Source organism: Podarcis pityusensis, assembly GCF_964106645.2.
Source record: "Podarcis pityusensis genome assembly, chromosome: 9".
In the NCBI taxonomy this organism is placed as follows: Eukaryota; Metazoa; Chordata; class Lepidosauria; order Squamata; family Lacertidae; genus Podarcis; species Podarcis pityusensis.
In genome coordinates, this window is record NC_138034.1 from 4538271 (window position 1) to 4565849 (window position 27579).

Below are 27579 nucleotides of genomic sequence, written 5' to 3' on the forward strand. Positions count from 1 at the left end.
TTATTATTATTATTATTATTATTATTATGTACTGAAGTTCTCACCCTGGGCCAGCAGGGGGATACTGTAGATAGTTTTCACTCAGGTCCACTTCAGTTATTTTAGGCGGGAAACCCTGGGTAGTTGTTGCTACAATGTTGACAGCTGGCTGCCTATAAAAGCCGGACGGCTGAGCTGTTTGCTGTTCAGTTCTGTTCCAGCTTACAAAATAAAGAGCTGCTTTGCAGAAATCGCTGTGTCGTCTGCCATGTCTACCCACTATTCTACAATTTTTCTACAGCCCTTCCTCCAAAGGTCACAGGGCACAAATACAAACATATTGTGCCATCTTGTTTCATCTGCCGCAGCTAACAGTCGCTCTGGGGTATGCAACAGCTCTAATGCAACCCCCTGCTATGGCTGCTTCTTTAAAAAGAGACCACCATTTGATAGATCTGCTGACAGATCTCTTGTATCATATTAAATCTGGCTTTAAGTGAGGCATGGCAAATATTTATCAGAAAATAATAGCTTAGACTTGCAGGTAACAGTTCTGCCCCACCCCTGAGGCTTGCCAGCTGGCTGCCAGCGAGGTCCTTGATCCCAAAGTTGGCCAAATCAGCTGCTTTTTATCATACAAGTGAGCCAGGCAAAGGGCTGTTAACCTGCAACTCCCTCCTCCAGAGTAAACAGCAACAATGAAGGCCGTCGGAAAGAATTCAACCCACCTTATCTGCCTCAGAAAGGGCCAAACTATACATGACACTAAATCTATCCCTTGGAAGCAGGATAGGTTTTTAAAATGTTTGTTTGTTTATTCACAAAATTTATACACCGCTTGAGTGTAAAAAACCCCCACAACCTCAAAGCGGTTTACAAAATGTTAAAACAAGGAAAGGCAGAAAAAATTACAATACTTTAAAACATACAAAAAGTTAAAATACTGAAACAGATTAAAATTCATATGAGCACTGCTAAGCAAGTGTGTTTTTAGCCAGTGCTGAAAAGAACAGAGCGAAAGTGCCTGCTTGATATCAATAGGTAGGGAGTTCCACACTAAACAACTGAATCCTTTGCTGTGATTCTGGTGATTATTAGCAATTAGTCTTGAAAGAAAAGCTCCCATTGGTTCCCAGGCACTGAGCAGCTGAAGCACATATGGAGAGCAGCTCTGCCAAAGCCTTGTTCCCACTGTAGAAAAGGGGATTAAAGAGCTTTTCCTTTGTTTTGGCTTGGGTGGGAGTGAGTCAGTAGGTGGAGCCCATATTCAGCTCTTGCTCCATTCAAATATGGCCCCTGGTATAAATTAAACCCTGCTATTGCCAGCAAGGCCAATTTACACATTGGATCTGCCTAGCCCCATGTGGGGATATATGTCTCCAGTATATAATATGTGAAGTCTAGCACAACTCTCTCACCCCAAGCTAGAGGGTCCAGATAGGGCAGCTGTTGCACACAATGGTTTGGCTCGAGATGAGATTTCTGGTGAGGCAGTAAGAAATCATAGATCCAGCCAGAAGATTTGCAAGGCAAGGTGCATAAGAACTTCCTAAAGTTCTACAGCTTGGGTTATTCCCTACAGATACCATAGAAAAGTATCAGGGCAACAGGTAGCCAAAGTACTGATATCATCACTCTCAACCCTTGTGCGTTTAAAAGTATGTTTGCTTAACCTAAACCATAAGGTATTCATTACATTAGATGTACAATAGATACATTGCACAGACTCTACAGTGGAGTCCCTTGAGCTGCCATAGTTTCCTCAAAACCATTAATCACTGACAAGATGTCTCACACATCCAGTAAAATGGTTTCATCCAAATTCTATGAGTTTTATTCCATATTAAACATTTTTAATAGGAATTTTATGTCCAACTATTGTGATATAACATTCTAATAACACGTTATTGGATCTCCACCAACTCTAACATATACTTAACATATTATGATGATGATGATGATATAATCTTTATTGTAACAACTATCATTTCAACTGCTCAAAATACACCCCACCCCCATATAAAAGGAAGTGTTTCTATTTTTAGAACATCTCGCCTAGTGCCCATCACATCTTTGGGAGGCAAATTCCTTGTTAATGATGAAGTATTTTCCTTTTGTCTGCCCTCAACCTGCTGCTTAAGGTGAGTCAAAAGAGCACATTTCACCGCCCTGGGCACCTTCAGGAGGAAGGATGGGATATAGCATGGGTTGGCAAACTATGGCCCGGGGGCCGGATCTGGCCCAATTGCCTTCTGGATCTGACCCATGGATGGTCCGGGAATCGCTGCATGGATTGGCGTGGGGATTCTGATAGTTTGGGCTGCGCCATTCCCCCCTCCCCACTGCAGTGGCACCTCCTCCCTTCCTCCTCCTGGCTTCTCCCCACCCTGCCTAGAGAAGGAAGGGGGCCGGGCTTTGTTGAGCCGTTGTTGGCCGAGCGCCATTTTAAGCAGCCCCTCTCTGGAGCCAGCCCTTTCGCACCACTTATCGTCCCTCCGCTGCTGCCAGCCCCTGCCACTCGCAAGGCACAGGTAAGCAGCCAAACAGGTAAGCAGCCACTGGGGCTTGTCCAGTGCTGTGGAGAAGGGAGGGGAGAGTCGGGGGGATTCCCCCCCCCAAAAAAAAATATAGTTCGACCCCCCACAAGGTCTGAGGGGCAGTGGACAGGCCCCCTGCGGAAAGTTTGCTGGCCCCTAGGATATAGAGTGATTTAATTAATTAATAAATTCAGGCCCCTTTTAAAGCAGGGGCACAGGGGGCAGTTATTCCTGGCCTCACATGGTGTGTGTGTGTCCTTACACATGGAGGCCACATCAACTCTCCAAATGTGCTTCAGCTGTTTCTTACGCACCTAATAGAATTTGGACAATAACACTAAAGGCATCAGTGTCTAGTTTGCCAAGACATCAAATGTTCAACTGAGGGCAGAATGCAAAGCTGTAGAGAATACTGCTCTCCAACAAGCAGATAGTGTAGAGACAACATAGTGTCTGAACCCAGCATGCCCTGTTTGTTTGCACATTGGACAGAGTTGCACACCATTATTTTTTTGTAATGGTTAACAAAGCAAAGGTTGCCTGGGCCACTTGCAGCTCCTTGTCAAGCAGCTGATGTTGGTTTGATCTGAAGATAAGTGCCCTCTGGAGAGCAGGACCACAGATCCGTTCAGGGAGACAGGGCATTTTCTGCTTGTGAAGAAGAGAAGCTTGAGGGTCTGAACTGGTCTCCTGTAGAATGCTTCCACTAGAGGGGAATGCTGAGCTTCTTTGGCTGAAAAACTACCAGTTGAAATTGACCTAGGAGGGGAAGCTTAGCACTACCCTAGACTTGGCTTAGCCATTCTTACTGCCTTCAGCTGCAGAGCCACAGAAACTGCCCTCTGCTGCCACCTACTGGAGGCTCCCCAGTTGGGGCTGCAGCCTCTCTGCTGCCACCTGCTGCTTGGAATTCCTTACTGCATGGCTCTCAAATTCTGCTGTCATTGCTTGCATCCCCAAACTGTCAGTAAAGCCTAAGGGCACAGACTTCCTTTGGCATAGCAGCATCTTGGGAGAAGATGGAACATTCTGGACTAAAATCTATTTGTGTACTGCACCTTATATTTTAAATCTCCAATTGATACAGAGATTAGTGTGGTTGTTAGTCAGAATATCCCCTATACACTGGAACCTGGTCCTAAGTGCTAACCCAAGGGGGGTTACACCACAATTTCCATTCATTTTATTCTGCCTCTGTGTGAGTCTCTCTCTCTCTCTCTCTCTCTCTCTCTCTCTCTCTCACACACACACACACACACACACACACCACTCACACAATTTTACCTAAAACGCTTATGAAAACAGCAGAAATCCCAGGAAATAAAACCGAGGAACACATTTTCTCAGGTTTCCTATAGAAAAAAACCTAAAACTCAATTGGTTCTTCGTGTCCCTATGCCCTATGTTTGCATTCTTTAAAGACAAGAACTAGAGCATAGTGGAAACAGAACAGGTAGAGCACTGTGTGACGGTTATGCTCGAACTGCGTGCTGATGTACATTATCCTACAGGAAATAAATGTGACTTCCATGTATGAACCTGCAGTAAGTAAAACCTGGAGGTGGCAAGTCCACTTGGATAATAGGCCACAATTCTGTTAAAGTACATTTTGCAGGTAATCAGTAAAATCTCTGACTCTGTTTCCAGATTTGTAAAAGGTGCTTGTCATCAAAAGTGATTTGTGAAAGGAAGAAGCAGATAAGCTTTTGCAAAACTGCAGGAGTATATCCCAGTGCTGGTTGTTGGTAGGGGTATATATCCAAGTGTTGCTTATCAGGTAATGGAGGTAGTAGGCATAGGGATAAATAATAAAAGCGTTCCACGCAATATTTGGTTTCAGAGTGTGCAGTGAGAATTTGTGACTTGTTTTTCCTTGAGATGGTCAATGTGTTTGTGGACTCAAGCTGCAGAAAAGCATTCAGATGACTGAATGCTCTTTTGTGCCTTCTCTGCACATAAAAACTAGAGGTCAGGAAGAGGTAAGGTTAAAGCCATTCTCTCTGACATCTATCAAAGTCATCTTGTGAAATAACATGCCGACTTTACCTTGTTAAAAACAACAACGGTCTTCTGAACAGTGTGAACAGAAAAGATCCTTGTGAGAGGCTGAGGTTTCTGCACTCAGCATTCAAGAACGTACTTCAAACTGCTTTTTTATTTTCAGCATTTTTATCCTTTTAAAGGGAACCAATAGTGTAGCAGAAAATTAAAGTAGAAATGTTAATGTTCACTAATTTTATGGATTAAAAAAAATGCATATAAAATAAAACTATTTTATTCATCATTGTTAACATTTGCTGTATCTTGTCAGCACAAAACATTTCCCCCAAAATATGTAGCAGGTATAATATATATTATGTTTACCTTTCACAGATTAGGATTTTCTGACACCAACTTACACTTAAAATTAAAAAGTGCGGATAAAAAGTGCAGACTGTTGGTAAGGTGATATAAAGTTCAATATTTTCACTAACTTCAATTAGACCATGAATTAAACAAGAAACTATAAAAACATTTGACTACAGATGTACAAGATATGACAATTAATCAAAGTTAGAAAGTCCTCATCTGCTCTGTATTCCAGGAGAGTGAACTTGTTTTAGGTCTTTGACTTAAATTGTGCATGCCCTCTGCAGGAACTCTAAGGGAACTACATAAGTTTACATGAACAGAGCACACTGCTGACTTTGCAAAGGTATAATTTTCCTTCAATTTGTTATAGCTATTCCATACCTGGAATCCAGACTTCAACTATCATGGCCACTTCAGGCTCTGAGTAGCAGCCCATTTTAAAGTGACTTCATTTCCGCAAATCCTGACTGACTGACGCAGGTGGGAAACGTGTAAACTGGGCTGCACTGTCCCTCACTGTGCCAGTAGTCATGGAAATGGGCTGAAATCCTATTTCAAAGGCCTTTCCTTCACAAAAATTAACATGATCCTTTAACTAATAATTTCAGATTACGATTTATTATCCACGCCCTTGCTGGGCCTCTCCAATTTACATTTACATTCTTGATCTTAGCCTACCTACAACAGGTTTATTAGTACAAAATTCTGACCACCAGGACGGCCTCTCCAACACCTTATTGCCTTGAAGAACGGTGCTCCACAGGTTTTTATACAGCTGGAGGGGGAGAAAAACAGAAATGGTTTCAGCAACAGCATTCATTTCCAAAATGTTCAGTCTTTGCAGCAGTGTCACCTTGATCTCAAGGAGGCACAGTGAGACCTTCATTTAATAGTTTCCCTGTGTCTTTACATTTGCCCATATCTCTTTTCTAGGGTGACCCAACACAATAGAGAAGTCTGGCAGGTGCCGCTCAGCAGAGGCTAAAATTCCTGCTAAAATTCTCCTTTCTATGCAGCAAATGAAAGGAAAAGAGCTCTGCCTTCCCTCACTCTTCTTCTCAGGGTTTCTCAACTTCATAATCATAATAATACCTTTATTGTCAATGTACAACCAGTGTACAATGAAATTAACCGAGCCTTCCCCCCACTCAATCTCATTGAATTCTGTGTGCTTGTCGCACAACACACCAAACCTGAAAGTCAGTTGCACTATATTATTTTCCGTTCATATTTCTGCCTCTCTCCTTAAAATCCCCAAAAGCTAGATAAAAAAAGAGGGAAGGGTGACCCCACCACAGCTTGTGCTAGGGCCCACTTGTGGGTATCAAGGCATCAGGAGAAGACCAATGTTTAGAGTAAATAAACAGCTGAATCATTTCAAAAGAACATTATGGCTAAATTGAATTGAGCTGCAGAGTCTGAACAATGTAGTCAGGTTCCGAGATTATCAAAGAGCTGGTGAGCACATCATATGGTTTCCTCTGTAGCCTGTGCTTACAGTCAAAGTTCTTCAGTTTGTTAAGTTACTTCATTTACTTTGGCCTGGTGGAACGGTTTCCTGGACACCTCTTCTAAAACGGTTACCTTCCCCAAGCAGAGGTGCCTCAAACTCAAGGATCAGAAAGGCTGGAATGTGCAGTCTGGAGTGAATTTATTTCCAGCATCAGAAGAATGCAACATATATTCATGCTGCTAGACTGTTGGTCTTCCCTTTCTGCCACTCCCAAACACACACACAGTTTCTAACTGTGACACGACAAAGCACAAATATTGAAAACACAAAGTTCAAAAAGAGTCACAGTAAACCTGAGTCAGAGCTTTGCAAAAAGATTTGTTTACCTCTCCATCAGCCCTGCCAATTGGCGAGTTGAGAATGAAGTCCGGAGGAGCAATCACATCTACCAAAGCCACAGCCTCTTGCTTCAGCTGTGCAGGAAAAAAAGTTAGTCTAGAAACTGGGTATTCTGATTAGGTTTCTACAACAAGCAATAAACTACAGAGCTGTAACATAACTATTTTGGCAAGCCACTAACAGCCAGCAGTTTCAGATTTATAATATGGATAGCTCCATAATCTTCTCCAATTTTCATTTTCATAGAACCTCATGGGCCATCGCGTCCAACCCCCTGCAATGCAGGAATCAAGCGTAAAAAAAGCTCAACTATTTTGGGGGTTTCCTTAAAAATAAAAATAAAACATTAAGAAGGATGTCCCAGGTCATTTTGGGCTCTTCCCTTGGGGCTGTATGCCTCCGAATTTCTCTGTCGTGCTCATCAATCACAGCTCTGACTTCACTCATAAGCTAACAACAAAGAAAGGCAAGAGTAGGCTCATATACCTTGCAAACCAATTGCTTTGAATGATGCCCACACATTTTACTTCACAGATTTCAATCTAGAGGCTAGAGACTTGCACTTTTTGTTTAAAGGAAGCTCAGAGTCTGGGGCTCCTGCTGCCCCTGGACCCAGGACAGGAGTATGCTCTTGCCAGCCAGGATGCCAACTTCCAAATAAAAGCATTACTCTTAGTCTACAGGTTACTCAGCATAATATTTAAACCAATCGGGAACATACCTTTGAACACAGTTCTAGAATTGCATCTTGCACAAATCTGCCAGCATTTGCACCTGAAATGTAGCCACCTGAAAGATATTTACCATGATAATGAAGCTAAAGGACTCATTTTGGATCAAAAAATCTCCTAGATCTGTGGGGTATGAAGAATGTTATCTAAAAGTGAGCAGGTTTCCCCTTCATGGCTGAATGGGAAGAGGACTTGGAATCTGGTGTCCAAGTGCCTCACTGTGGCTCTCTGGAAAGCGAAGAATACTGCCGAGTGCCAAAGCTGAGCTGGCCATGGTCAGCGACAGTCCTGGGAGGAACAGACAGAGATAAGGCAAAAACTTTGTTTTCTACCTTCGAGTTCCTATTCTCCTCACAGAGCTACAATTCTCAGAATGGTTTAACAATCAATCCCTCTTCCCAGAGAACTCTGGGAACTGTAGCGGTGTGATGGGAATGGGGTTTCCCTAATAACTCTCAGCACACTTAAACTACAATTCCCAGGATGCTTTGAGGGAAGCCATGGCTGTTTAAAGTGGTATGGTACTGCTTCAGATGTGCAGTGCAGATGGGGCCTTTAGTTACCTTGCTAGTTTTGCCTTTAAGAAGATTGCACTCCACAGCTTAAGGAAAGTTTTCTAAGAGGCTGGATGTCAGAAGAAAAGGATTAGGAAATTCAGTATTGTATCTTAAAACACAGCTCCCCCAAGCTGTGCAGTAGAAGAGGACTGGGGCTAAAAGACCAGAGCTGTAAGACTGTATAACACATTTACTGCTTCCTTGGTGCAGAAACTACACTGGGTGGCTCAACTTACTTACTTAAATGCAGTAGTTAATTTGTAAGAGCCTTGAAGTGTTTGCAGATTCTAAATTTTACCGTGTAGGCAGAATGTTGATCTCACCTTGGTAGAGCACTGACATGTGCTTATTTAAAGACCATAATCCATAGAGCGAACATATATTCTTCAGTACCGGCTGGAGGCTAGCTGGTGTGTTGGCACTGTGAACGTAGTCATGATATCTTTGCAAAACAGTGTGCTCAATAAATGCTATAGCTAAAGAACGACAATAGTACACCTTGAAAAAAGAAAGAAAAATTCAACCATAGCTACAAATCCAGGCAAAGATTACTAACTGTTCAAAAGCAATAGTTAAGTAAAAGGCACCCAAAAAGAAGTTGAAAGGCCCATTCTTACTATCCTCTCTGTATCCTTCAGGGCAATCTGTGCTGCATAAAAGTGACGCAGATTGTACTCTGAAGCAACTGTGTGAAGGAATGTTGGTGGCATATATAGAACTCAACACGACTGCACCCCAGCTGAACATCTCTCATGCGATTTCAGGGGGACAGGTATGCAAGACAGATCGTGACACTTCTGTAATATGAGGCAAGGTTGGGCATCATGTCTTGCAACTTTCATCACTAATCCGTTATCTGCAATTCTCTTGTTCCTCCCCCGGAGCTTCCTTACAGTGGTTGGGCCTGAGAACGAGGCCACTGTCTCTGGAGTTCTGGTTGGGAAGGCCTTGAGATCCTGCCTCCAGGGGTACATCACATGGTGTTAGTCTGTTGCAGCAAACAAGGAAGCCCTGTGGTACCTCAATGAGTAACAGCACTGTGGGACTCTCTGCTGCATTTAATACACTGTAGGTACCTTGGCAAATATTAAACTAGGATGAACCATCATAACCAAGTGATAATATTGGTCCCTCCAGCTCTTTAGAAACGTCCATTTCCAACCTCTAGCTTCATGAACCCTTAATTTGGATTGGTCTGCCACCATGACCCACTTTCCCCTTTTTTCGCTAGTATCCGTTCCTGACTTACCCCCACTATTTGACATGCCCATTCAGGCGCTGGAGCTCCTGGGCATTTTGGAGGCAGTCCAAACCCTGGACTTTTTTCTGCTCCTGCTATTTTCTCATGCTCTGCTCCTTCTCTGTTATCTTCCTGATGGAGCAACCCTGAGCCACACTCACTCGTAACCGTCCTCAGCACCTCTTCTCTACCTTTGACTCTCTTCCAAAGGCTTTGACTCTCTTCCAAAGGCTTTTGTCATACTCGTTTCCCACCAGTGGCAGACTTGAGTACTATAGCACCATGTGTGAGCCCAAAATTTGGTGCCCCCCCAGCCCTTGCACTGCCTTCCCAAAGCTGGCTAAGTGAGGTACTGGGTTTGGGAAAGGAGGCACAGGGCTCTGGCAGGGTCCTAGAGCCCTCCCATCTCCTTCCCAAAGCTGGGAAGTGCTAACTAGGCTTTGGGAAAAAGGCAGGAGGACCCTAGGACCTTCTCAGAGCCCTGTGCCTCCTTCCCAAAGCCCAGTCTCTCACTTACTGGGCTCTGAGATGGTGCCCCCTTGGCTCAGCACCCAGTGCATGAGCATCGCTTGCAAAGCCCTAAATCCATCCCTGTTCCCATATTCACTGGAATCTTTCTGCCTCAAGTTTGGATGAGCTCTTAGGAAAGGCAACAGCATAGTGGGCATGGATCTGAATTATTATTGTTGTCATAGAGAGGGAAGGAACTGTTACTGCCTGGACACAAAACTTAATGCAGGACTTGGGGTGCCCTGGACACATTCCATAAGGTTTCAGCCCAGCATTTGGGAGAAAGAAGGTTGTGGCTCATTACACAAGAAATCTCCTGATGTCTAGATCACATTTTCCACCACTTGGTGTTAATCTCACTAGTTATTTCTTTTAAAGTAAAAAATGCATGCAGGAGGTTATTTGGCTGTAAGCCTGACGGCAGGGTTTATTCTTTTTAGCTTAGTTGCTGCACAACAACGCATGAACTTTAACTCCAGCTGAGTTTGAGGTCCTAGGTGCTTTACTTTTCATATTTTTGTGAAAGGAAGTGTGCAATGTATAGTGCGTATGTGTAGGGGAGAGGCAGCGGAAAAGGGCAACGTCCATTAAAATAGCCCCGTGCATGAAATTGCTCCGCAACATAAAATCATACAATGTGTTTACCTGACTGTTATTCCTTGCCTCAAATTCATTGCAACCACATTTTTCTTGGTTTCTCAGCTTCTGGAAACTCTCTTGGAGCAAGTAACAAACCAGCCACTTGTATCCTCTCAGAAGTACTGAAAAAAGAAATGTCAAAGGTTTAATGTTTTCATTCAAGATAATAATAATAATAAATCCTTATAAAGCAGACTGCAAATAATGCTGATAGTTTGCATCAGAATCTGAGTTTCTGTAATGCACAGTCTGCGTTTTGCAGAAATAAGGTTGAAAAGCATCCACAAAATTAAAATATTTTGCTGCTGAAACTTAGCTGTCCTTCCTCTGCTCCACCCCAACAATTTGCTGTTCATATATATAAAGACAGAAGAAATAATTTCGCATTATACCAACTAATAGAGGATAGACTTTCTTTTTTTGATACTTCTATTTAAGGCTAGTGAACTAATTCATGAGCACTTCAAAGCCCCATTTTTCCTATGTAAGACTGTATTCTCCTTCATCTCCAAAGCAGCATCGTCTCTACTCTCATGTTCATCACTAACAACATCGTCTGTACTGAACGTCTTTCCCAGGCATCATCCGCCCACAGGTCCCATTTTCCCTGCTGATTTACACGCTCTCTTGTTCCCATGCCTCAAGCCCATTCTCTCCTCACAGAGTTTTCGTTTCCACTGTAACATATGGCATAAAGCTCCAGTCATCAAAATCTCAATCTCTACAAAAGAACTTAAAATTTATTTTGTCAAGAGCTTCCCTCCCATTCTACTGTCTCCAAGATGGGACAACCTTCTTCCTCTAGCAACCCACCCTCTAAACTGGTACTTGCCATAACAACCCCAGGGGGCTGGTGTGTGAATTAAAGGGAAGAGAGAATGCAGAAGGACTTAACCGCAAGCCCTGAAAGGAAGAATAGTCAATGGTTTGTAGGGGAAAGGGGCCACACTCAAAATTATAAGCACATGACAAGAGATGCAATTTGAACAGTTACCAGAAGAATCCATGCAGTCTTGAACATTTGACACTGTGAACTTCTGGCAGAGAATATGATCACAGTCTTCCAAAAAATCTACCGATCCCAATGGTGAAGCAATAGGACCTTTGTCTGAAATGCCAATGATACAAAAACTAAATACCAAGTCAAAGTGTGTTAATGTCTACGCACTAATGGCTTTGAAAGTCAATGCAAGTCAAAAATCTGCTCATCGGTGCATTCAGCATGGCTAATCTGATTAAGCTATTTCCCCCATTTCTCCAACTTCAACCAAGCAAACTCTTTAACACATCTATGCTTCTGAGACACGGCCCTTTTATTTCTAAGTTGGAAGCCTTAAAAACAACCTCTATTAACCTGTACTTTGCACATGATGCACAACTGTGCACTCCTTAGCCTAATTGCATCACATTCAAATTACGTTTTAAGTTAATTGGTTTAGGAACTTGAGTCAACTCTTCTTGAACTCACCCTAAGCAGAATAAAAACAAGGTACTCAGCGTGAAACAGTAGTCAGCCCTCCCTGGTATTCTCACATGACAATTAGACTGCTGTTCTGTTGTTTGAGGACACCAGGGAGCACAGACTACTGTTTCACACTGAGTACCTTGTTTTTATTCTGCTTGGGATAAGTTCAAGAAGAGTTGACCCAGGTTCCCAAACCACAGAATATTATGGGTGCTAATTAAGTACCCACACCAATGTGTGTTAAAAATCATGCTTTCTACAGGATGTGCCTATTCTGAGATGCATGCTTAGTTGTGAGGCAGCAAAGTTACAGGTCACCCTCAGTGAAAGTCCGAAACCTGCCAGAAGGAACAAGGATGGGGTCCAAGCTAGATCTTGAACCAGATTCCATGAGAAACATCTAAAATACATCAAGACCGCAAAGCTCACAGTTGGGTATTGCCTTTATCAAAATCAAGCAAAAAGGTCACAAAAATATGGCAAGCTGTTATGCAAAACAGTGAGAGGAGGAAAAACCAAGCTTGCTCAAACAAAGACCACAGGTTGAGTTAAGCCCATACCAGGTGCTACTTGATAGCAGGTTACACACACTCTTTGAGAAAACAAAGCCTAGCTTATAACTTTTGGGTCCGTTCTAAAAAAGGTATCACCCAACTGTGGACTTCTGGATTTCTGCTTACACTGCTTTTTTGGAAATATTTCAGTTTCTGATTGGGAGGTTTCTCTCATCTCTAAAATTAAAACTGTCAAAGACACTCACATTTGCATCTACGGAGTCCAATGAACTCAAATCAAGAGTTCAAGTAAGGTCATTGTGACCCAAAACAGTACTAAGAATAGCTAAAAACAGGGTGCTTGAGCGCTGACCACCATTTCAACAGAAACACTGATAGGAATGCAGTAGTTCAACTTTGCAAACGCACAACTGCATCTGCTGGCAGTTTTACCCCGTACCCACTTGGTGGGCTTCTGAGTCAGTGCAACATTCCAAGTTCTACATACTAACCTTGGTGTTTGGCATTCATCCAGCCCAATAAGTAGTTGCTAGTTTGCTGTAGCAGAACATTATTGTCTCCTTCATAGGTGCAATTTGGGTCGTTGTCGTTACGGATATCACCCAGCCGATTCACTTTTGGAAAGAACAGTTAACATGTAGGGACCTTGTATCAGTGAGCTGTGCTTGTGATTTAAATTTTATAAAACCACTTACTGACAATTATGGGAAACAATTATCTGTCAAGTTCACTTACTGGCCAGATAGCCATGTCCTCCACAAGCTTCTCTGCATTCCTGAGTTCCTTGTTGAGTCAGCCAGGAGGCCAGCGGTTTCCCCGAAGTAGATAAAGCATGGATTTCACGCCCGAGTTCCGCCTTGTAGAACCAGAACGAACAATGAATAATAGAACACTTCAGCACAGAGCAGAGCAGCTATGACAGAGGCCAAGGACGTAAATCAGGGGTTGGCAAGGTTTACCTCACCTGGGCTGGTTCACTCCAGCGGAGATCCCTCTGTGGGCCGGATCGTGTGGGTGCGCACCCGCGATTTTCGGCATCTGCACAGACGTGATTTCCGGCGTCTGCGCATGCGCAGACACAATTTCCAGCAATGTGAAACTCCCCACCCCATGCTGGTTTAGCGCAGCACGCGGGAACTCGCCATGCGAACGGCTCGGTCCGGCTCGTGGGCCAGTTAAACAACCCCTGTGGGCTGCTTGTGGTCCATGGGCCTTAGGTTGCCGACCCCTGATGTAAATGCTCAACTCTAAGCCTCTTTGCGCAGGCTTCTGCGTTACCAACAACCAGTGCTTTTTTCGGGGGGGGGGGGGACTTGGGGGTACATATACCCCTCAACATTTTGTGAATCTAAGTTTGGCCTCAATGAGGGGCAGTATTTCAATATGAGTAGGAAAATGAGAGTACTCCTAAAGATTATTTTAGAAAAAAAAGCACTGCCAACAACTGTGGGAACTGCACAAGCAGGATTACCAACAAACATACTAGCAATTTCCTGCTCTTTAGAGAATACACCTCAGTGCCTGTGCATTTAGAACATGCAACACCTCCCTCCCCCGAAAAGGGCTCAACTGTAAAATTACTGTACTATTAAATTTATAGATGCAGTTAAAAGAAATTAAGACCCTAGCAACAACAGTGCCCCTCCTTCATGCTTACAAGTGATGTGTTTTAAAGAATAAATGAAAGATGCATGAGGGAAGAACAGAAGGAATGTAAAAGAGGAGGAGATTCAGTTGAGGTAAACCAAGACTAACGTGTTTCAACTATTTCTTTTATTTAACAAAATCTAGATACCACTTGATTGTAATACGGTAAAACCTCTAGGCAGTTTACAAGAATATTAAATGTATCATTAAGAACAATTTAAAATGTTTAAAGATAAACAAAAATAAACAACCTGTTTCACAGTTAATTAAAATGTAATTCAGATATTACAAGATGCTCTTCCCCAAACGAATAATAAAATTTGGCTTTCATGATGTGTTCTTTACTGCATTATCTTCTCACTATTTATTTGGAAAATACAACCTTTGTACTGCTCCTATGTTGTGTAACTTTGATTATGTACTTTATTAACTGTATTTTTGATTTCACAGTAATAAAAAAACCCTTTATATATGTAAAAACAAGGCACTGAAGAAACAATAGGCTATATTTGTGAAATTTGTTGTGCATACACAACTGGGTGTTTTACTCATATTCAGAAAGGTAACAGTGCTGTGCATTTTCCCACAGCTGGCAATAGTTACTGTTTTCCTATCATGAAATTGGGATGCAAGTTGCCATGTTCTGGGCTGCGAAGCATTTAGAACCCTCTGGTGAGCAGAATAGGTACACTCTTCAGACAGCGGGATGCTTGAATCCTGCCAGTCCAATAATGGACCAACTCATTTCCCACGCAATGGCTTATAACGAAGAATTACTGACAAAACCTTACCTGCTGTGGACTTTTGTCCTTCATGAGGAGGCCTATGTGGAATTCTATGGAGTTTATGAACAGCATTTTAGAGAAATGGTCTAAGACATAGGTGGCTGCTAAATACGGCAGCAAGCGCCATTGCTGGAAGAAAAATGAAATTTGCATGAGGAAAAACTGAGAGATACACATCCTTTTAAAACACTTTAAAAACACACAGAGGAGGCATTTTTGTCCCCTTTGTAAAAGTGGTAATTTTCTTAACCTTCTTTCAGTGATCGATCACTCTGAGGGCCTTCTGGTGGTTCCCTCATTGCAAGAAGTGAGGTTACAGGGAGCCAGGCAAAGGGCCTTCTTGGTAGTGGCACCTGCCCTGTGGGACACCCTCCCACACATGTCAAGGAAATAAACAATTATCTGACTTTTAGAAGACACCTGAAGGTAGCCCTGTATCGGGAAGTTTTTAATGTGTGATGTTTTACTGTGGTTTTATAATTTGCTGGAAGCCACCCAGAGTGGATGGCACAACCCAGTCAAACCGGTGGCATGTAAAAAAAATTACAATCCTGCTTTATCCTGCCCCTGCAGCCCTCCTCCGCAAGCACTACTTTGGATTTTTCTGAGCCAGGATTTTTAAAACTCCAAATAGCAAAACAAAAGCATCCCTCCTCATTTAACAAGGAGCCACCATCCAGTTCCAACAAAACAGTTATCCTTGTTCATGAAGGATGTTTGTTTTTAAGGTGTTATATGTTAAAGGAGGACCCACTGGCCTATGTCTAAGACTTATGCTTAATTAGGAGTCTCACTGGGTGCAAAATCTAGCACTTCAGGCTTTTAAGGAGCACTCTAGATTTTCACCTGCATTTGGTATTCAAGAACAGGTATTTCTTCATCATCTGTTGGTCCAAATTGGCGCCGGGTAGCTGAGAAGCGAATTGCTATTGATATGGCGAGCTTTAAATTGACCACAGACATGGATATAATCATAACTCTTCCATTGGACAAAGCACCAAGAGAAGCTCCTAAGCGCTGCTTGCGATCCTAGTGAAATAAGATAGGATAAGCGGAAAGGCTTTAAGGATTTGTTTGAACATTTTGTACCCAGAAAATTCTCCCCAAGTACACCAATATTGTGTTTATGTTCTTAATTATACTGCGATAAACTCTGGAGAGCATGTGAGGAAGAACTAAACAGATTAGGCAATAAAAGGAATCCTTAGTTAAGAGCAATTAAGTTTTGCATTAAGCACACGGAAGTTAGTTAAGCACAATTCATACCTTGAAGGCACTTGCATAAGCTCCCTCAGCTGTGACATCTCCGGTTTGGTTCAGCAAGTTCCTTTTGGGTATCCTGACATTGTGGAACATTGCAAAGCTGACAATCCAAAAAGAATGAATTAAGAGATAACACCTGCACATCCGATGAGCTGTATAAATCAAATGCTGAATACAGAGACAGTTATTAGTTTCACAGAACCAAGAGCAGACATGATGTTAAATGCATGAATGCATTTAGTGTGTCTGCTTCTCCTTTCAGAATAACAGCTGCAGGGGGACTCCTGAGAAGGATCACACTGCATGGGGCACTTTCAGTTGCAGTCAACAGGTCCTGTTGCACTACGAGTTCCATCATCCTTGACCACTGGTCATGTGGCTGGGGCTACGGGAGTTTAACATCTGGAGGCACTGGGTTGGCTCCATGTGACTTAACTCTATCATTCTTACATTTCAGTTCTGGTTATAGGCCTCCCTGGAGATGTGAAGGCTCAGGGGAAAATATGGAAACATTGCAGGAGGGGACTGTTCCCCATTAACAGCTGTAACCACTGCTACAACTTACTAGTTGCGTCATTTTAAAGGAAGCAATCAGGAAAACTATGTGCAGCACAATCCAACTGTCTCTTGGCAGGTGATGGGGGTGTGTGTGTGCATACGCGCGTGAGTGTAACGCACGGAAGTGACAGTGAGCAACACGTATTTTCTAGAATGTAAATTCCACAAATAATCCAGTCGGTGTCTTGGTTTACTTCCTCACACAATCTGGTTTGCATTTGTTTTGAAGCTTTGCCGGTCATTCTTGGGACCAGACTCTTCAAGTCAGTGCTTCCAACCTATAAAATGAGGGTTTTCTAGAACACCTGTTAAATGTTTGTCAATAATAGGCTGTGCATGTGGCCAGCATGACTAAGCCACTTCTGGTGAACAAGAGCAGTGCACAGAAACGCCGTTTACCTTCCCGCTGGAGCAGTACCTATTTATCTACTTGCACTTGACGTGCTTTTGAACTGCTAGGTTGGCAGGAGCAGGGACCAAGCAACGGGAGCTCACCCCGTTGTGGGGATTCGAACCGCCGACCTTCTGTTTGGCAAGCCCTAGGCTCTGTGGTTTAACCCACAGCACCACCTGCGTCCTGAATTAATTGTATCACTCTCCAATTTGGAATATTTCTGCTCTTTAGACTATCTTTTAGTTGACTTTGAAAAAATGTTTGGGTTTTGCAATCATTCCTTGAGAGGGAGCAGAGATGACTGTGAGATTCCAAAGCTTCTCTCCACTCTTTCATGTAATGGCGCACAATGATGTGGCAATGTGCTTGAACCATCTCAGACTGGGACAGATCAACCTGAAGGTCCTTTCACTGTGCGATGCACATGCTAGGATTTCTGTTCTCGAGGTCTGCAGAAGTGACTTGTAACTTTTGCAACATTACTTTGAAGTTCAGAGTATTTTGGTTCAAACTTACCCATTATCTAATCCATTCTGCCCAAGTTTTCTACCTATATCACCAACCAACACCCCTGGCATGGGAAGAAGTGTTTTCGGATCTCGGATCTGTAACAAATGCCTCCATTAAAACATTTACAAGAAGTCACTGAACCACCTTTTTGTTCCGGTTCAGAACTCTATACAATTAATTAGAAAAATGTGCACATCTGTTTCAATGCATGCAACTGGTTGGATTATATAGCTATGATCTAAAGGGCTCTCACATAGTTCACTGGGACAAGACCTAAGCTGAGAAGTGAATATACTTCTCCTCCCCTGGGGTTATCGGAGGCTGGGGGGAAATGTACTCACCAGAGGGGTGTCTAAGTAGACCCCTTCACTTTCTCTCACATAAATAAGTGTAACTGGGAACCATGCAGCGCTAGGGTGGGGAGAACCCACCTAAAACCCAATACACAACAAACTTCACATTTCCCACAGGCGCTTCTATGGGGCTCACAATGTCTTTCAGTACACAGCTCATTGTATGATTGCACTGTCAGGTGCCCTTCAGAGAAATATTTTTGTATCTGCTACAAGGGCATATGATGCTCCCCATCTTCATGGGTCTAAAGTAACACAGGACTCAGCAGCACAGAGCTGTGCTCATCTACAGCTACAGTGTCTCTGAACTTACTGTCCAAACGCATACTGAGGGAGCAATGCTGAGATTGCACGGGGTTGTACATTACTTTCTGCTTGGCCAAAGCAGAGCAAGGGCACTTGCAAGCCTTTCATACCCAGCAGAAAAATGTTTGCCTGAAGAGGGACACGTTTTAAGCGCCCCCCACACCTTTAGTGATGCCCGAGTGATCTTATGCAATTTCCAGGCTAGCAAGTGACCGTTCCACAAAAAGTGTTTACAACTAGGAAATAGTAATAGGCAAATGCCACCAATGATCCAGGATAATGAAAAAGCTCTTGGCTTATTCCAGTATTCTAGATTTAGATGAATTCATTCTCACCTGTACGACAAAGGAATGCAATCCATGGCACTGGCCATCCGGAGTATATAGCTGCGCGTAGACAACTGCATGAGTTGCATTCTTCCCCATGTTGCCAACCCAGAACTTTGCTGCTTCAAAATCCGGTGAGTGAATAATGAATTCCTACATAGTTGATAAGAGGGGGAAGGGGAGAAAATTCTAAACACGCTGTATATCTTCTCTGAAATATGAAGTTGGATGAATCTATTGACAACCTCTGTTCTGTGCTGTCGCAGCACAACCCCTGTCTACTTGGCGTTCAGCGGGGCTTTCTCTGAACTAAATGGGCACAGGACTGCAGCCTCAGTGAGCAGGACAGAAACGCAATGGAAAATAGTTTCACAGGAGTAAACAATACGTACATTTTAGGAGAAAGGCTTCAAACAAAGCCACAGAGGCATTTTTCTTTTTACCACTGCACCACAGTCATGGAGCTCTTTTCCAAACTATTTACCAGCAGCAATGTGAGGTTGTAGGGCTCTTCCCATGACAGGTCCCAATACAGTGGCCTGTCTGGATCAGGCCTTGCCCTCCACCCTGCTTACTGCACAAGGGCTCGGGAAGCATCTCAGGGCCCTTGTACCATCTTCTCAGAGCCTAGCCAGCAAGGCAAAGGACTAAAAAAAGCTCTTTCCAGGTTGGAATTCTCCCATGCCTCATTCATTCATTGGACCTGAGCCTACGTTTGTGATCATATAAATAGGTTACATATGAGTTGCAGGTCCACTGTATAGAAAAGATTAGAATACCTGGGTTCAGAAGTACAATGTCCTATTTTAATAAAAAATTAAGTGAAGAATATTAGAGAACTTTACAGGGCACTGCTACTAACTTGCGTAGTCGGGTCATATCTAGCAGTAGTCCGCATGTTCTTGGTATTGCTGCCATGGCTTAATTCAGTCAGAGCAAAACATCCAAAGTTCTGGAGACAAAAGACACAAACTGAGTAAGAACTTGTATGATTCAAACCGGGATAGCGTAAACATTAGGGCAATGGGGGATCTCTGTTGTAAAAGAGCTGCCCTGGAGCTCCAGCTTACAAACTTCAAGATGTTCATCTGTGAGCTTCAAAGTCTAGTCCTTAAATGATTCAGAGTGTGCACACTGCCCTGCAGCCGGGTAGAGGTCACCCACTGACCAGCGGCTGCCCTTTAGGAAAGGGCATCTCCTCTGGCGTGCTAGAACAAAAAGGGGCCAACCCTCTGCAGGCTGCATTTGACAGGTGTGGGGGTGTGCCCATCTTTCAAGCTCCTGTCAGGTGGATCTGATCTCTGCAGAAATGCATGCCAAATGCTTCCAGGCGTGATCAGTTCCACTCAGGAGCTCTCAGCTGAAGTTTTGATCCCTTCTGGAAGCTGCAGGGCTTGCATTAGGATGCTGTTTAAATTTGGCACCCAGTGCAATGCCAGCATCCTTCTTTCAGCAAGGATTACAGCCACTGTCAAGAGTTCCTGATTGGAACTGGTCCTGCCTGGAAGCAGCGGGCAGAAGGGCAGCATCGTAACGCAAATGAGTTATCTGGAGTGTCGTCTGCCTCCTGATTTTTCCTTTGAAGCCACGGCTGTGCTTGTCCCACACCTGGCACCATATGATGTTGGGTTAGGGACAGGTGGCCATGCATGGCTATTGTGAGGCTGCAGCAGCTCTAAAGTGAGCCCTGAAATGTACTATATTTATCCTTTTTTAGCCATTTATTAAATTTGGATACCGCCCTTCATCTGCAAATCTCAGGGCAGTTCCTCCTTTCCCTCTCCTCCCACCTATCTGAGCTCAGTGTTTATATTACAATTCACAGGTGTAAACGTTTAGGATCAAGTCAAAAGGTAAATGTTAACACCAGGTCACCACAGCAACAAGCAAAATCCAAAGCAGGCATAGGCAAACTCGGCCCTCCAGATGTTTTGCGACTACAACTCCCATCATCCCTAGCTAACAGGACAGTGCTCAGGGGTGATGGGAATTGTAGTCCCAAAACATCTGGAGGGCCGAGTTTGCCTATGCCTGATCCAAAGCTTAGTCAATGTATTAACAGTGAAAAAACACAAAATGAAAAAGTTTCCTTAAGAAGTTAAAAGAAAACTCTTTGCTTTATCCAAAGGAGTGTGCATAGAGTCCTTTGGAAGGAGGATCAGCTTTCTCAAATCCCACTGTTCAGAGAAGCACTACTTCCCTTTCTGAACATTTTTTTTATGCCAGGGTGGGGATTCTGTGGCCCTGTATATGTTGCCAGACTACAACTCCCATAATCCTTGACTGCTGGTTGCACTGGCTGGTGCTAATGGGAACTGGAGTTCAACAACATCTACATGGCAACAGGCTTTTCATCCCTTGGCTAAGTTCACACCTTTTGCAAACTGTTTGGTTGTGGGAATAGGGGTCGTGCACACAGAATTGACGTATACAGCTTAGGATACGCATGTGGAATCCTGCTTCTACCTGCATCACCCTTAACAGAAGCAAGGTGAGCATCTTTTGGACAGGTATGTTTGTGGCTTTGTGCTGAAGGACTGCACTCTTCTGATTTGATGCTGCAAGGCACTTCTTGAACTATTGCCTTATAAATTTGTATTAGATATTGGTGCTGATGATCCTGCAATAGTTTCATAAATGATGAATAAGCAAACTGATCCAGATAATTCATCACTTCCACTGTAAGAAACTTTAATTATGGTTTTCCGACAGAAACAGAGAAGCACTAGTAAATCAAAATGAAGTAACTCCATATGAGATACTATTTTACAAGAGATTTGCTGATATTGCTTCATTAGTATACGTAGCTAATAATCTTGTTTTTAGAAACACCATTAACTCAAAATTAGTGGCAGTATATATACTGTATTTTAAAGCAAAGATTGATTTAGGTAGTTTAAAGAGTACCTTCATATTTGCATTATCTTTAATAAATTCTTCATGTCTTTTAGAGCCAGAACTCTCAATTGTACTTTTGAACACCTGTAAACATTAAAGACAATTAGCTGATGTAAATGATAAATAGTAAAAATCTTTTTGTTAAAGTAGAGGAAGGGGTCAAAATGACATGTTCAATAAAGATTTGAGATAGAAAAGCATCACTGCTCACAGCTCAAACCACACGTCAAGTGTTAAGTTGCTCCCTTCCTAGGAGAAAATGCTATTCTGTGATATTTTACGCTATTCTGCATCAGGAAACACAACTTCATTACAAGAAAATAATTTTCCTCCTGGTTTCAGCTGCAAAGTGAAATAATGAAAATAAAAAGGAATGATTCCTTGATCTCTGGATTATTATTAAGCAATAGTACAATATCTTCTCAAGGCCGGTGAAGAGAACAGGTTTCATCCTAGAGCACTTGCCACCATCCCACAACCCTCTCAATCAATTTTCCAAAAAGGGGGTATTTGTAACTGGGCAGTAGTCGTCACAAGGCAATGGGCCCAGGGTGATTTTTTCAAGGAGTGGCCGTATCACTGTCTCTTTCAAGATGACCAGAACCACTCCATCCCAAAAGGATGTGTTGGCCACACCCAGTATGCATGTGATCACACACCCAACATGAAAAGAAGGGCAGGAGCCAATAAAACATGTCCCCAGGACACATCCGTTGATCCCAAAAGGGTGATGAGGCTGAATTGAACTGTTGAGTAAGTTTGACAATCACAATAAAATCAAACATGGAATGTGTTCATTTTCAACCTTTGACACGCAAAGGCTCTGGTAAAGATCTAGTGAGGATATAGAGGTAAATCCTTCCACTGCCATAATGATGATGATAATCATAATCATAATCATAATCATAATCATAATCATAATAATAATAATAATAATAATATTGTATTTATATCCCGTCCTCCCCAGCCAAAGCCGGGCTCAGAGCGGCTAACAACAGTAAAATAATACAGCATTCTAAAATTAATTTGTTATAAAATCAGTTCAAATCAAATTAATGGCAACCATTGGGCTAGAGTTCTGTGAGGATTACCAAAGGAGGCGTCAGGCTCTGCCTTGGCCAAAGGCCTGGTGGAACAGCTCTGTCTTGCAGGCCCTGCGGAAAGATGTCAAGTCCCGCAGGGCCCTAGTCTCTTGTGACAGTGTTCCACCAGATCAGGGCCACAGCCAAAAAGCCCTGGCTCTGGTTGAGGCCAGTGTAACCTCCCTGTGGCCCGGGACCTCCAAGATGTTTTTGTTTGAAGACCGTAAGGTCCTCTGTGGGACATACCAGGAGACATACCATGTTTCAGGTCTTCCCATCCTGCCTCCTCCTCCTCCTAATGGGAAGCTGGGGAGAGTTTGTTCTTCCTATTCATCAGGACTTTTGTGTTCAAGGCACTGCTGCCCACTGGTGTCAGAATAATGATACTACTTGTTTAAAAGGGTTTAGAGAAGCCCAAACATCTGCCAGACCTAAGCATTTTTATTTTTTTTTAAAGTAAGTTGCTTGGAGACCTTTCAGGCAGTGCTATTTTCCTAGAAAAAGAGATGCCGGAACTCACCATGAACACCTCCCTCGTTCTCTTAGAATGGTAATGGCGCCCACCTGAGAGGTGCCAGAACAGTGTTCCTGTAAGTTCCCCCGGAAAAAATGCCCTGCTTTTAGGCAACAAGCAACTGATAATAAAAACAGTAATGGAATGTCAGGTGGGAATTCTGCCTGTGTGGCACCATCCGTGTCTGTCCAAAAGGGAGAACTTTAGGAAGATGCTACATAACTCTTTACACCATTAGGTGCTTCTTAACCCTAAAGGTTTCTTAGCCAGCTCAGATCACTGCTGTAAGCGACTAGGAGGTTTTGTAGACTGTCTGCTTTGCTCCCTGTATGACAAAAACCAGCTTAGCTTAAACCCAAAGGAGACAGTGCAATTCTGTTAGCTTCAATCAGAATCTGACCAAGCTCTGTATCAACACAGGGAAATGGTTTAAATAAAAGTAGAGAAACAGTAGTTTAATCATTTCTCACAGTTAGATGATTAGATGACATGATGAGATAATGGTTTATAATTCTGATACCAGTTTTATAAATTTATTTATTTATAAAAATATTTATATACCACTGTATCATAAAAACATATCACAATGGTTTACAACCATATAAAAATATACCGTAAAACCAAATAATTGTTACAATATGAGTACATCGCAGCTGCAAACTGGCAGCTTGTTTACATCACATGATGTGGCTAGTCCTGGGAAAGAATCTTCCAGGCAGTTCACGGGATACACAAGGCTTTGTTCCGTGTGTAATATGAGACCTTCCTGTTGCGTTTGTAAAGGATGTCTGAGTCACTTACTTGGAGAAGTTTGAACTGATCGGACATGTTTTCTGTAGAGTTGTACAGTCAGAAATAAACAAGATGTAAAAGGACTTTCTGACTATTCTTCTTTCCCCTGTGAAAGGGGAGAAGGGGGTGTGCATCTTCCCCGCTGGGAGATGTCGCCTATCAAGATCTCCCTGGTCTGTCTGGGATGCCAGCCAGAGGAAGATCACCGGTAAACAAGCTCCGGGAGCGGGGAGAGAGGCCAGCCTCTCCCGAGGGGGCTAGTTTTCCAACAAGAATAACATCCTAAAACCACCCTGAGACCTCCGGGTATAGGGTGGTATATAAATTCAATACTAATAATAATGATACAGTGGTACTTCTAGTTGCGGACATGATCCGTTTCGGGGTGCCATTCGCACCCCAAAAAGTCCGCAACTAGAGCGGCGCTTTTGCGCAAGTGCGGAGTGCAATAGAGCGCTTCTGCGCATGTGCGAAGCGCACAGAACGCTGTGTATACACTTCCGGGTTTGCCACGTTCGCAACCCCAAAATCCACAACATGAAGCGACGGCAACTAGAGGTATGACTGTAATAATAAGTGAAATAATAATAAGTGAAAAGCAATTTAAAAGCAAAAAGAAATTAAAAACAAATATCAATAGACTATTGTGGAGGGTGTATGTTCAAGCAATGAAGTTTTCACTACAATTACCACGTGAAAAAAGTGTCAAGCCACTATAGCCTCTAAATCAAAAGCGTACATAGAGCAGCTCAGATGCAATCTCCAAAAATATTTATCCAAAATAAAAATGGAATGCTTTGCTAGTAGGCTTGAGTCTTTAAGGAAATCTATAAAAGAGCTTACACCTGCATTGTACATACCTGGGAATTTAGCAAATATTTGGCTCCTAGAGACCAGTCATACATCCCCAGGCAAGTAATCAGCGCTACAACTTTTAATGGTTTCTCAATTATGTCTTCTAGCCGTAGAAAATCATATTCAAAGAGTTTCCTACAGCGGAGGAAGGTTAGTTCACGGTATTTCTCAAGAGGTAATTCTTCTCCAGTGTGACGAGCAAAGAGAGGGTCATTTTCAAGAGCTGAGAATATTCTGTTCTTCATGGAAGAAACACATCAGAATAGTTGAACGTCAGATTTGAATTTATCATTGAACTGAAGTATTCATATTTTATATATTAACACATTTATTCATTTCCCTATGCCATAAGAAATGTACAAGGACAAGGACAATCAGGAAGCCGTTTAAAACTTAATAAATGTCAACCATCTTAAAAGCAATATTACATAAGTTCACATCCAAATGTTGCCTCACTGATTAAAAGTTCTTTGAATCATTATTATAGATATTGCATTTCATGTACTGCACTAAAAGCAGTAGAAGTTTGGATCTGATAAGGAAGTGCATAATTTCAATTTTATACCAATATAATTGTGTGGTTTTCCTCCAGATCAAAAACACAATACAAAAGAAATCTATCCCCCCCTCAAAAGGCTTCCAATATTTTTGAGAATATTGTTTTTACCCAGTCCTAGATGGAAAACCCTTTAAGCATGAACATCATGCACAGTCCTATCAAAATGTAAAGTAACTTACTGGACGGCCATTTACACTGACAAAAACAAAAACACCTCAAATCCCTGTTTATCAAGGATCATGGCTCTCTTGACCTAAGAAAAGGTCCCTGGCCATGTGAATCCCTTGGCCAGTCAGGCCTCACAGGAACCAGAATTTAATGGTACATATTGGATACTTTAAGGGGGGTTATGGCAGACTGTGTTTAATTTGCAACATCGTTTTTAATGAAATATTATTCTAAGCCTTACTTTAAAACGGAGGAGATCTTCTTCCTCTACGAAGAGTGCCATCTCTTTCCAGTTGAAGGATGCTTTCTTCCGGTAGGCATCCAGCGGTCCACTGGGTAGGTCTGGGAGCACCAAAGTGTTCCAAGAGCTGACCTTTTCCTGATCACTGACAGATGCCATCTTAACATGCAATGTTCTGTAAGCAAACCCAAAAATCATTCAAAGCAAATGCCTTTTCAAAAAAGAAGAAATCCTTCAAAAGTTACTTGTGGAGGATAACAGAGCCAGTGTAGACCATCCTCTCAGTGTACATTAACAGCTCCTGGTGCTGTGGGTTAAACCACAGAGCCTAGGACTTGCTGATCAGAAGGTCGGCAGTTCAAATCCCCGCGACGGGGTGAGCGCCCGTTGTTCGGTCCCTGCTCCTGCCAACCTAGCAATACGAAAACACGTCAAAGTGCAAGTAGGTACCACTTTGGTGGGAAGGTAAACTGTGTTTCCGTGCGCTGCTCTGGTTCACCAGAAGTGGCTTAGTCCTGCTGGCCACATGACCTGGAAGCTGTACGCCGGCTCCCTCGGCCAGTAAAGCGAGATGAGCGCTGCAACCCCAGAGTCGGTCACGACTGGACCTAATGGTCAGGGGTCCCTTTACCTTTAAAAGAGAGATTGTTGCTGCTAAAAACTTTACCTTTTCTCTCTCTGACTGGATACGGGAACTGTCTTTGGTCAACGTAAATAAACTTCGACCCTGCACAAAGAAAGCTACAAGGGGTGCTTAGATACAAGAAGGAGCAGCTGGTTTATGGGCCTGTTGACACGTTCGCTGCCTCTCATGCCATTGCTTTCATAAGCAGGTAATCGCTAGCTATGCAAGGCAGCGCCCGAGTCCAACTTCCACGAACTGCGCAATCGGACAGGTTCCTTGCGCAAGCAGCTCCCACTCCGGGCAAGGGCGCTTCTCCAGCCAAGGCGCGCAGGGCGGCCCTCCAGCCCCCGCGGAGCACCGGCGCAGCGGCCAGTCGGGGCTCCTTTTCCAGCGACGCGTTTGCGCCCCTCCGCCTTCCCACTCGCGGCAAAGGTCCCCGAGGGGATCTTGCGGCGAGTGGCGCAAGTGAGCGGGAGGCTGGGGGGGGGGGATGGAGGCGCCGCCAAACAGCCGTTTTCTGCGCGAAGGGGAAAGAGGTGGGAGGCCCCTGCCGACTCCCCCGGGACTTGACGCACCCGCACCCACCGTCTCTCCACGGGCACGGAAAACGCGAGGTCGCCGCGCTGCGCACCTTCCCCGACGGCGACAGACTTCGCTCCGCGCCCCGCCCCGCCCCGCGCGCGCGCAGAGAAACACGCCGCCCTCTCCTAGGACGCGCGCAGAAGCGCCAGCGCCGCCTCCCGCGGAGCCCCGAGGCAGGGCGGCGAGGCCCCGGGGCGCGCATCCAAGCCAGCCCCGGACGGAACGGGCTTCCTGCAGCGCGCCTGGGCTCTTCGCCGCCTCTGATGGGTCTCAATTCGTGTTTGAACTTACGAGACGCCGCCTCTCGCCCCAGGATCCCAGGGCGGTTTGCGGCCCGGAGAATCGCGGGACTTCCGCACCTGCGGCTGCCTTTTCTTCGGCGGTGAGAGCTTTGCAGCCGCCGTGAAGTTACATGGAAATCCTGCCTTGCCCCCCGTTTGTTGGATGGCCACCTGCCGTGGATGCGTTGGTTCAGATTCCTGCATTGCCCGGGGGTTGGGCTAGATGACCTCTGGAGGTCCCTTCCAACTCCCCCATGATTGCTATGTTGCTATGACTTCCTCCAACTGGTGCCAAAGGGGAAGAGGTTTCTTATCTCTCGTTGTTGTTCTTGCAAGCGACTCCTCCCGGAATATCCCCACGAGCAAGGAAAGCGCGCCGCTCTTGCCTTTTTCATAGCTCTCTGGGTGAGATGGAGCGGAAGAGCGGGACGGGGGACAGCTCCTTGCCCGGATGTGACGTCGT

General features: G+C 43.8%; 1 protein-coding gene across 5 annotated transcripts; it reads right to left on the reverse strand.

Annotated features, from left to right (window-relative positions):
• Window positions 1–4775: 4775 nt before the first annotated feature.
• Window positions 4776–27322, reverse strand: ACOX3 (acyl-CoA oxidase 3, pristanoyl; the record flags this gene model as incomplete). Of its 5 annotated transcripts, none has more annotated exons than XM_081021523.1 (18): window positions 4776–5643; window positions 6708–6794; window positions 7442–7509; window positions 8332–8506; window positions 10404–10519; window positions 11392–11505; window positions 12869–12991; window positions 13113–13233; window positions 14816–14938; window positions 15656–15838; window positions 16076–16172; window positions 17541–17629; window positions 18529–18672; window positions 19382–19471; window positions 21427–21501; window positions 24666–24899; window positions 25629–25803; window positions 27195–27322. In XM_081021523.1, the coding sequence occupies 17 exons, from the start codon at window positions 25785–25787 to the stop codon at window positions 5524–5526; spliced, it is 2118 nt and encodes a 705-aa protein (XP_080877649.1). In that variant the 3' UTR covers window positions 4776–5523. The 5 variants fall into 5 exon arrangements, with proteins under 5 accessions (XP_080877649.1, XP_080877648.1, XP_080877651.1 ...); XM_081021522.1 differs by having other exon boundaries at window positions 27127–27320; XM_081021525.1 differs by lacking the exon at window positions 27195–27322 and adding an exon at window positions 26839–26946.
• Window positions 27323–27579: the final 257 nt, after the last annotated feature.